We start from the raw sequence: 11,605 nt of genomic DNA on the forward strand, positions 1-11,605 counted from the left end.
ATTTTATAATTGTTTTAAATTAAGCATCCAAATTCATGTAAATGTATTGAAAAAAATTGAACCAAAATGCGTCGAGCCGCTGGGCTAGCCCCACGCAAATGGACAACCGTAGCATGACGACTACTCCCTCCGTCCTCAAATAAGTGAACATCTAACTCTAAACGTTATCCATAAAAGAGTGTACTCCTATCTTCCCAATGCACTTTAATTGTTTCTCTCTCGTCGTACGGAAATCAAACACAATATTATTGAGCACATGTTCTCTTTATTTTGTACATGCACTTAGCTTATTGGAGGTGAAAGAATTAAAGAGGAGAGATGCATCTTTTCATTGTATTTTTACTCCACTTCACAATTTATCTTGAAATACCCGCATGTACACTTATTTAAATGGAGGGAGTATTTCGACATTCACCACCGGACGAAAACGAATGTGCACAATCACATTTCAGGTTTTTTATTTTGCATTGTACCGCTGGAGATGCGCTCGATTTGAAAGCCAGCACTGCTTCGACACCCATCCACCGACGTACGAACCCAGACGCAGTGAGGTTCTAGTACTGCATCCTTTAATCACACTCCATAATGTTATTTCGCACGTGGACCTTTCCGTAGGAGAGCGCGCAGCAAAAGCGATGAATCAGCTCAACTGCCAACAGCCAACCAGACCGACACCCTTACGCTAAACCCCGCGCACACTGACAACGGGCCCCGCTTCCTGTCCCCTTCCCCCTCCCCAGCACTCGCCTCGTCCCAAGAAAAGGCAGCGCCAATGGCATCTGATGCCCAGCTACTGCTGCCCTCCTCTCACCACACCACCTCGACGCCTCCGCCTCCGCCTCGCCCTCGCCTGGGCGGGGCGACCCCATGGCCTCCGGCGTGGTGGCCACCGTGCGGTGGTCCACCGCCTGCTCGGCGCTGCTCAACGCCGCCGCAGCCTCCACCGGCGCGGCCGTCGCCGCCTTCGCGCTCCGGGGCCGCTGCGGGGGCGCGCTCGGCCCCGCCGCCGCCGCCGCGTCAGCCGCAGCCTTGGCCAGGCTCCTCGCGTCCGCCGTGGCCGGGTTCGCGCAGGGCGCCGCGGCCGCCGCGATCGCAGCCGGCGCCATCGGGGCGCACGTCGACAGCGACCGCGACCTCCGCCATCTCTCCCGGGTATTGCAGCCTCGTCCTCGAGCTACTTACAACTCGTTCGCGAATCAATCATTGCCTATAATGCAAAAAACGGATTCAACGAGCTAGTACTTTATTTGTAGCTCAAGGTAATAACAGCAATAATGTCCTGTCAATGGCCTGACGGACAACTTTTTCCCCCCGACGATCCTCGAAAGATAGGAGCTTTGCAATTAGCTGTAGAACAAACAGAGCTATCCATTTAATTAGAGAAGACTAAGGCGGGCTCGAATCACCTAGCTGAATGACTACCCCAAATGGAAATCAGGGGACGGGACTGCAACAGGCCGACAGCATGACAATCAAACGACAGTAGGTAGCCAAATTGGAAGTATGCCGTGGTCAGAATTGGTGATCGTGTTGGATTTGGCCAGAACACTTGCTGCCGGTTCATTTGAGTATGTTTGCTGAACTGTGGGGAGCCATAGAAAGTTTGGGGAATAAATTGGTTGCCCAGAGCCGTGGGTGAAGGGAAAAAAAAATAGTAGCTGCATCTGTGGCTCTGAACCAGGCATTACTTCTTTCGCCTGACTGCTGCGATAGTTGGCCTTCCACCCTGCAGGGACTAGTATCTCACCCATCATGAGATAATGGGAGTGAATATGTAGATAATTTTACCTCTGTTCAACGAATTCTTGCTAACGTTACTTTCACTGATTTATTCACCATCGCATTACTTCCTTCAAATAAGAAGTTACTATTCCTAGTTCGTCTTCCAACTTGAAGTGTTAGTGTTACCACAAGTCATATCCTACTTGGGTTTGAGATGTTCTATAACACCACTCTGAATTACAAGATTATTTACTTGTATTATTATTTTGGACAGCTACGATACAAGAGATGGCTTTGGTGGACAAGGTTTGGGATGGTAATTACTCTGCTGCAATTTGTGTTGGCACTTTATTTGATGTGTGTTATTATCAAGGATTTCTCAGCTGGGAAGTCTTCGAAAGAATGCTTTTCAGGTACATTCACAAATACTAAATTTGTCCAAAATACACGTAATCAAGTTTCCTTTTTCTTATCTATCCCTGTTTGTCATGATGAAATTATCCGTGTAGTCGAAGACAGATGCTGTCATGCTGATATATAAAAATGTAGTTTTTAATCATTTGGTTTGTTAGGTGCAGGATTTTTGGAGATTCCTGCAGTATAATGCTACTTTACAAACCACTGAGTCATGTTGTGTGAATTTTACTAGGACACGATCAGGACAACAGGGGCTGGAAGCACATCCTGTTAATGATTTTTCTTGTTGTCATGTGGGTGGGAACTATAGTGCAGTGCGCTACAGGTTCCGATGTATTAAGATGGAGGTCGTTTTATGCAACCCATGACATTGCATGGAGGGCTCACTACAGGGAGGTTTTTGATCATGGCATCCGTGAGGTTTTATGTTGTCTGGGGCGGGTGAAGTACTCGTATGTTTCTCTCTGGTGCTTAGTGACACGTCATTGGTGCATGATGTTTGATCAATCTCAGCAACTTCGTTTTCACATTGCCAGGAGTGTGTTGGAAGATGACGATGTATGCGTAGTGGCAAAACTATTGGGCGATATTATGGCTTACCGTGCATCTGGAACTGGACATCTTGAGCTCGTAGCAGGTTGGTTTTCTATTAACTTCTCATGAAAGCACTGTTCTGCTCGATCTTGGTCAACACTTCTGTGTTTATCTGTGATTTGATGTTGTGGTTTCACGATTCTCTTTTAGGACTCTTATTTGTGAATAAAATGATTTCTGGCAGGGTTTTCATTGTTGCAGAAATCCAAGCTGTCGACTGTTACTTCGAGAGAACAAGCAGAGGCTCGTCATGATCTTATTCAAGACGCTATTCTATTTCATCCATTTGCTGAAGCTGCCTATACAGTTATTCGCCACATCCTTCGCTTCTTCCCATTTCCAGTGTTTCCCTTCACATTGTTGACATGTTCCCGTCACATTGTTGACATGTTCTCATTGCAGGGACCGCTGCTTGATATTGGGAGGAACCCTCTTATGTTTCCCTGTGTTTGGCTCAATAGGCAAGGTATTTTGACTCCATGGACTCGGTCTAGGTAAATATATTGTAAGCCTTTTAAAAATACTTTGCAGTCAGTATTGAGACAATTGTTTAGAAATGAATATTATGAAATGGTATTTTTAGCAACTGCTACTGCCATCTTTTAACATTTGGATAATTCATACCTGCTCAGTTTGGTGTATGTTCATTCTTTGAGGCTGCAAGAACATCTAGTGTTCTTTGGTCGAGGCCTCGGTGGAGATCATAAAATTTGTTGTATTTCGGTCCAGTATATATTGGTTCCCTCCTTCTGAGAAATGTTTGCTCTAAATTTGAAGGTAGTAGGTAGTAGCTACTTCCAATCATTTGCATCATTTAAATTATAATTACTACCTTTTTTCTCTGACCGCACTCTTTTAAATATGGCATCTATTGCATTTGTATCTGAACCAACAAATTGAGGTCAAAAGCAAAATGCAGGATAAAAAATTTGCATTGGTATCTGAACCAACAAATTGAGTCTTTTTTATGAGATGTCTTTCTTTCTCTGTTGATTGGTGCACAATCAGCTTATAGAACTTCACTTCCATAGACGGCCAATCCTTGAAGGAGATAATTGGTGGAGAGGACATGCAGCGGCTTTCCTAAAGTATGTCAACGTGGCCCCAGAAGTTCTTCGGAAAGGTCGTGTTAGCCAGGTAAATCAGGACTTCCCTGAATCAACTTAACGGTTTTGTTGTGACCCATCTAAATTCTCTTCTTTTCTTCTTGCAGACAAAACGTGAGGCTGCCTATTTTGTTATTGTCCTACATGAATTGAGAACAATTGTCATTGCCATTCGTGGAACCGAGACTCTAGAAGATGTTATAACTGATGGCTTGTGTAGGGAATGCTCTCTTACTATGGATGACTTGGATGGGCTGATCAAGTAACTAACTTTATCTATATTAGACTTATCTTTCATACTGAAATTTTGCTGGATAAACAGTAGATTTCCTTTTGAAATTTAGGCTTACTTTTTTTAATGAATTTTTAGATTAATATCCTCAGGCAGTTTATTGAATAACTGCTTTTACTGGTTGGATGGTCCTGTGGCAGTGCGTCATAGGGGGCATTATGTGTATTTTTCTTCTGGTTATCAAATGGGTGTAAACTCTTCCACTTTACTGTACGAATTTGGTTGTTTGCAATGGGTGGCAAACCAACTTATCTGGGAACTTTGTTTGTTATGTTCTGGTAGTAGAACTTGTGGGTTTGTCCTCTATGAGGAAATAAAAAAGAACTATTTGGAACTCTCCACCGCTAGTAGGCTTACATGATTGAACCTTTTCTTTTATTTGCGAACTCAAAAATAAACTTTGACTCTTCATTTACCTTATAAATATTCTTGTTATATTGCAGTTCTGATCAGTTGCCCCCTCAAGTGAAGCAGTCTGTCCTCTCATCTTTTCCACACTATGGACATGCAGGAATTGTTGAGTCGGCTCGAGAATTGTACTCAAAGCTTGAAGGGCAGCCCATTCATCAAGGTTGACATGGATCCAAAGGCAGATTTATTTTTTAGACACACAAAATCCGTGTGTTATTCTCATAGAACTAATACAGTACTATACACCAGAACCTCGTACACTAATCACAAAAAAGAGAACTTCAACTGGTGCAATAAATAACTTGTCCCATTATATTATAATTTTATTACTGTATCACCTTAATTTTTGGCAAATTGAATAAGAATACCATGCTATTAACTGCTAGCATGGAACTGCCTGCAGATAAGTCAGAGCTGATGACAGCTGGATTCTTATCTTCGCTGCTTGGAGCTGGATGTGAGTGTGATGGATACAATATTGAAATTGTTGGGCATTCTTTAGGAGGTGCTGTAGCTGCACTTCTTGGTATTAGGGTAAGCTATATTTTCTATGTACAGAGAATTTATTACTCTTGTTTGCTTATGTTGATCTGTCATTCAGTTAGAAGTTTGACTCATAATTATATTCTTTTTTAGAAAAAGCAAAAGATTATTTTTTGTATTGCTACATTAACAGAAAAGCCTGTTATATACAAGCCTGATAATTGGCAAAAGACCTAGATTACACGCACACGACTATGCTCCTAGTTATTGCATTACAGGTAGCACCGTGTGCAACTCAGCAACGCCAGATGAAGCACACATACACTCATCTGACCTAATCCCTGTTGCAAGCAGCAACATGTCAGGCCTTTCCCTTCCAAAACACAAGCAATGTGTCATGTTGTGGCCGAACTATTTTGGGTGTCTCACTTTTCGGAAATGTGAGCAGTTGCCCATGGGGCACCAATATTTTTTCTTCTATGTTCTTGCAAATTGTTAACTATTGAGTTCTCAACCTGAATCTATTATTGATATATTCATGTTTTAAAATGAACCTGTATTACATGATATGCAGTTATATAGACAGTTTCCAAAATTACACGTGTATACATATGGAGCTGCGCCCTGCGTGGATTTCACGATAGCAGATGCGTGTTCACAGTTTGTTACGAGGTGAACTTCGAATTTCTGTACTGTTGAACTTATTGTACATAAATTATCTGCTATTACTGGTAACTGCATGTGATGTTCTGAATAATTATCTATCACTTGCAGTATTGTCCACAACGATGAATTTTCCTCGAGATTATCCATGAATTCGGTAATCAGATTACGTGCTGCTGCTATAAAAGCCCTCTCAAAAGATAGCTCGCCAAATTCTGCTAAAGTTGGTAAACTAGTTAGTGGCATCACAAGCATCAAAAGGCATGATGAACATGCTGTGGTCCGTTGTGCGTCTGCTGGTGCTCTTCATACAGTCAGCGAGGCAAAGCCAAGTAACGGCGAAGTCCATGGAAAGAGTGTAGTGCATACAGTTAGAGGTGGTGTGTTCCTCTTTGGTCAAGCGATATCTTGCTTGATAAATACTCCAAAACATCGAATTGTCTCCCCTGGGGGAATTAACTATGAGGTTGGACGATCTAGGACAACGTTAACCTATAATGGAGAAAAAATAACGGTTCCTTCCCATGGTGTTATGGATGTAGCACACTCTGAAGAACCTAGTGATGCAAACAGAAATGGAATATTTCCAGAAGCTGTCTTGGATGAATCTGGGAGAAGCTGCAGGTTACCTCATTCAAATAATGGTAGTGACGTCTCATCTGCTCCTAATGATCATGTGTGTACAGTAAGTTTATCTGAAGGGCAGTCACCAGAGGTGTACATTCCTGGACTCATTGTACATATTGTTCCAGTAAAGAATGGTACTTCTCCATTGCGGAAGACGCTTTTGACCCGTCACAAGAACAAGAGTTATAAAGCATTTATAGCAAATCGTCGGGATTTTATGGACCTTGCTGTGACCCCTCGCATGTTCCTCGATCATCTTCCGTGGAGGTACATCCTGAAAATCTCTATACACGTGTAAATTTTATTAGATTAATTAAAGTGGAGAGTTCACTTTGCTTAAGAGCTATATTTCTTTGCTATTCCGAATGAAGAATGACTGCTGAGTTTAATCCCTTCTAGATTAGTTGGATTGACACTGCCGATTTCAGCCAGCCCTTGTCTAGATCTAACTACAAATGTCTAACAAATCTCTGTTTATTACTTGTTATGCTTGCTGTACCATAGATTTGATGATTCTGTAGTTCATAGACTTTCTTGTGAAAAGGTAACCACAACATTGTTCACTGTTGTATCTTCTTAAGTAATATAGTTGATCTGATGCTTTGCAGGTGTCACTATGCCATGCAAAAGGCTATCGAAACACGGAAAAGGAGCCAGCTAATTCACAATTCATTAACAGGAGGGGATTCTGTGTAAATGTATTGTCCTTCAGGCGAGTGTAAATGTATCATTATGCTGATTGCCGTCTTCCTTCGTACATAAGTTAGGAAGCTACAATCATCTGCTCTTCACATTATTGACAGCAAAAGTAGAAGTAGCAAGGCCGAAACAGGCCTTATGCATATCCTGATGTTACAGTACTTGATCTCAGCATTGTTGTATTGTGGTTTCCTGATAGCTAGGCTCTTAGATATACCAATGGATAATTGGAGATGCCGCCTCAATTATTTATTAGTTCAAGTTTGTACCAAATTAAAGCCTCTGGTGCCAAGTTTTGCTCGGAGCAGTGTTGTAACTTTAATACCAGCGTATGTAAAACACCGAGTTGTAAACCTGGATACTTTTTTATCTGACAAAGTTCAGAAGTTAACGCTATACTGGATCTACATTATCTTGTTCATGTTTCTACGTTATCTTGTTGCTGTATCTGAATTACTATTGCTTACTGAATGGTAAAAAACTGGTTTCTGAATCGAACAAGTTTCCTTCTCGTATTGCACTTGCCTTCTTTTACATGTCGAAGCCCAGTTGGCATGCCACACATTTACGGTGCATTTGGCTTGCTTGACACAGAGGTGTCATGTGGACTTCTGAACCAGGTGCGCATATGATTGATTGTACCTTAATGCCATTCTCTTGTGTTTATTTTTCTACAAATATGTGAGACTTTGGATGATTCAGTCAGAAACTTCAGTTTGAAGGACAAGACTTTCAGTCTCACTGAGTTGTGCTCATCGGCTTTAGTTTTGGACGTTTCCCTTCGTGGCCTGCATGCATGCATTCAATCTTTGACAGAAGAGGGCAAATCAAGTGCTCCAGTAGTATAGTCAGTGATCTTTGCCGAAACAGAAGTAGTATAGTAAGTGTTCAAAAATGTATCATTATGCTGATCATCTACTCTTCACATGATTGATAGCAAGTAGGTGTGGACTTCTGAACCAGGTGCGCATATGATTGATTGTACCTTAATACCATTTTGGTGTTTTTTCTTTCAGACAAATATGGGAGACTTGAATTCAGTCAGAAACTTCAGTCTGAAGCACAACAAGACTTTCAGTCTCATTGAGTTGTGCTCATGGGCGTTAAGTTTTGGACATTTCCCTTCATGGCCTGCATGCATGCACCTCTCTGACTGAAAATGGCAAATCTAGTATAGTACTAAACAGAAGTGTTCTTTGCCAGAACAGAAGTAGTATAGTAAGAGTTCAACAAGTTGCTGCGAGCTAGCTAGCGTGTGACAACTAGCAGGCATGGGTGAGGAGGATACAGCCACATGAGCTGAAATAGACAAAGATTTCAGATGGATATACCAGCCTCATCCTATCATAACAAAAGAACACCCGAACAAGCAATATGACGGCCCCAGCAGCAAGCAAGCTCTGGATGTCAAAGAACAATGCCAGTGCCATTATCCATCAATATGTCCTTTTAAAGCAAGGGACCCAATCAATCATCAGCAGAATCTCCTGATAAATTATCCCCAGAAAGAAAAGAGGTCCATCATATCGGAAAGAACCAAGAATCGTGATGACGACCGATAGGAGAAGCATGTTATCTCAATACAAGAGACACCTTTCTGCTAGCGGAGCCTAGCTAGCTTGAAATGGTGGGATGTTATCCAACTGATGATGTGACTACGCTAAAAGGGCGTCAAAAATATTATTCGATGCGATCGCTGCTGCTGCTCTAATCCCGCCTCCTGTCTTTCGTCGGCTGCATTTCAACCTGACGTAGCGAAGTGAACAAGTTAGAAAGGAGAATCCGAGATCGCGCTTTCCTTTTTCTGCAGTGGCTGATGATCGATCAACGAAGGTGCGCCGGGCCAATTACCTGTCCGTATCGAACACCGTATCTGCATTTGGAACTGGAGGACCTGTCGTCCATTCTCCGCCGCCAGGCGAGCCACGGTTCGCCGGCCTTTTGTCGGGGGAGAAACTCGCCGCGTGTCGAGTTTTCCTACGCCTTTTCACCTTTTTCAGCAACGCTGGTCTAGATTTTGCAGCGACCACGATCAAAGAGGGTAATTAAGCGTGCGTTGATTTGACAAAGTGCTCGTCAAGGGAGAAATCGAAGGCGTTCTCCGTGCTCCAGTTTACCTCTCCGTATTGAACACCGCATCTGTGAGAAAAATGGCCAGGACCTGTCCCCTCCCTGCCGTCCGGCGAGCCGGCGGCGGTGCTGAAAGCTCGCCGCGTGTCGAGGAATTCCTCGATCTCTGCTTTTCAGCAATGCTGGCTGGCTGGTGTGGCCGGCCGGCCGGAGTTCTTGATCGCGCGCGGTAACCGGAAACAAGAAAAAAGTGAAGCCAGGAAAGTTGTTAGCTGGGTCGTCTGGGCGTACGTACGTTGATTTACGTGGAGTTTGTTAGTCAAGTGAAAATCAAGGCGTTTTTGGTGGTCTTTCGATCCTCCTTCTTTGCCCAATCCGATCGACGACGACGCCGGAAAGTGGGCGGTGTTCGTAGTCTACAAGCGACGGCCCTAGCAAGCTAACCCCAAGTAGCCTCACCAACCATTGATACGCCAAAAAGTCGTGATTTAGTACTGGCACCATGACCTGGGCGGTACGTGCGTGCGCGCGGCCGGCGGTGCAGGTGTGGCGGCCGGAGACGTCGTGCGTGGAGCGGCCGGAGCGCGCCACCCGTGCGGCGGCCGCGCGTCCGGCGGGGAGGCACGTACCCCGCCGTTTCAGACACAGCTACCATGTCAAAATGCAGATCGACTACGTGTGTATCGTATCCGGTATCCCATACCATGGCCCCTCGTGGACTGATTTAAAATGAGGATGGGATGGTGATGAGGATTGGCAGCAATTTTCTTTTTCAATGTACAGTAGTAACTTTTTTTTTGTTCTAGAACTTCAACCAAGTCTAGTTTTTTTAATAAAGGTAAAAGCTTTGCCTCGTTCTATTAATTAAGAAGAGGAATGACCAGTTAATTAATGAGAAACCTGTCGAAAAAATCGTAACAACAACACCACCAACCACAAACGTCAGCAACACCTACAACACATGGGGACTACTTCCAAAGCAAACAACTCCTACAACCACAAACGTTTAGACAAGAGAGGAGAATCATCCATCAACCAACTGCGTACTTTTTTTCTTGTGGTGCTGTTTTTCTTGCTTCTGCTCCTAAGGTAGTTTTTCATCTTCTGAATTTTGCCTCTCGAAGACTTCTCCTCTAGGAGGCGCGAGCAATCTCCTTGCTAGATCCAGGGCTAGCCGTCTCCAACCTGGCGAGGAGGTCGCAAAGCTCACTAGCAAAGAACGCATCAGAGTTAGGTGCCAAAGCACCTGCCTCGATAACCTTGTCGCTACAATGGCTTGCCTCCACTAGCGGTGGTGCGGAAGCCACCCCGAGGTCACAAGCGAGTTCGCCTGATGCTGGACCATCGAAAGAGGAGGGGAAGTGTCCTCACACAGATCCTGCAGGCCGGGCATGATCTGGATCACAGGCATGATCCCATCAATGCCCTCGCACTTAGGGGCATCTGGCACATCAGGCTGCGGTGACGGAGAGGCCCGAGGGGATAAACAACCAAACAAGCATTCCTCCCCAACCAAATCTAACTCCCCACGGGTCTTGTCATCAATGGCTTCATCATCAGCCTTTGACGCCATCACAACGACCGCATCATCATCAACAACCACAGACGACTCTTTTCGTAGGACTCACAGGAAGCAAAAAAAAGTCCGCACGCCCCACAAACTCGGTAACACATGCCAACAAAAGCTTGAATTTTGCAGATTCCTCGCGCAGAGGATGAGCCACCTCTTCGATAAGGACAGCGACATGCTAGTTCTTTGGTGGCTACATGCATCACTCAATACTAGCTTGATGCACGGGGCTGCCCTATTTCGAAAGAAAGTATTTCTACTAATTCTATTGCAGTTTTTATGGTGCTGAATGTAGCTAGGTAGGAGTATCTTTGTTGCAGGAAATATATATACTTGAGCGCCAGGTGGATGTAGATACTCCCTCTGTCCGTGAATAAATGTACCTTTAGAAAATAAAAAATAACTTTGTTCTCTCTTATTTTTGAATCTATTATATTCATTGAAGGGGAGAAATAATGACTGATGGTTGAGGTGGAGAAGATAAATAGAGATTGAAGGATGGAGTTGAGAAATAATTACGAGGAGCTAATTGCATTTTTTAATTAAAGAAGTGCAAACCTCCTAGTTCCATTAACATGCAACCAAGATTTTACAGTGATAAAATCTGGGAGCAAAAAAGCTCAAGAATGTAGAAAACATAAAAGGTCTTAACAGTTGACATCTCAGAGACACTACGGAACAGAATTGCATCCGGGGATTTTCGAGCAGCTTCTCGCAAGCATTTCTTGATGCCAGCGGATCAGAAGGGAGGGTGCTAGAGGCCCGGCATGATCTTTGTCAGACGCAAGCCACAACATCATCATGTTCATATCTAGGAAATCTGAAGCAATTCCCCACGATGATGACCTAGGAGCATTAGATTTTGGTCCAGCAAGCTTGACAAGTGCCCATGCACAATAACATCCAGCTCCCAATGGTCGAGAGCAGTCTGCTTGTTACCACATTGAAGGA

General features: G+C 43.8%; 1 protein-coding gene across 1 annotated transcript; it reads left to right on the plus strand.

Annotated features, from left to right (window-relative positions):
* Positions 1–1,091: 1,091 nt before the first annotated feature.
* LOC124660312 lies at positions 1,092–7,421 on the plus strand. The gene is made up of 13 exons (XM_047198121.1): positions 1,092–1,152; positions 1,997–2,135; positions 2,372–2,591; positions 2,676–2,776; positions 2,918–3,039; positions 3,136–3,227; positions 3,765–3,870; positions 3,947–4,101; positions 4,575–4,702; positions 4,946–5,076; positions 5,600–5,697; positions 5,800–6,582; positions 6,924–7,421. The coding sequence occupies exons 2-13, from the start codon at positions 2,036–2,038 to the stop codon at positions 7,009–7,011; spliced, it is 2,124 nt and encodes a 707-aa protein (XP_047054077.1). The 5' UTR covers positions 1,092–1,152; positions 1,997–2,035; the 3' UTR covers positions 7,012–7,421.
* The last annotated feature ends 4,184 nt before the right edge of the window (positions 7,422–11,605 follow it).

This window comes from Lolium rigidum, chromosome 6 (assembly GCF_022539505.1).
Source record: "Lolium rigidum isolate FL_2022 chromosome 6, APGP_CSIRO_Lrig_0.1, whole genome shotgun sequence".
NCBI lineage: Eukaryota > Viridiplantae > Streptophyta > Magnoliopsida > Poales > Poaceae > Lolium > Lolium rigidum.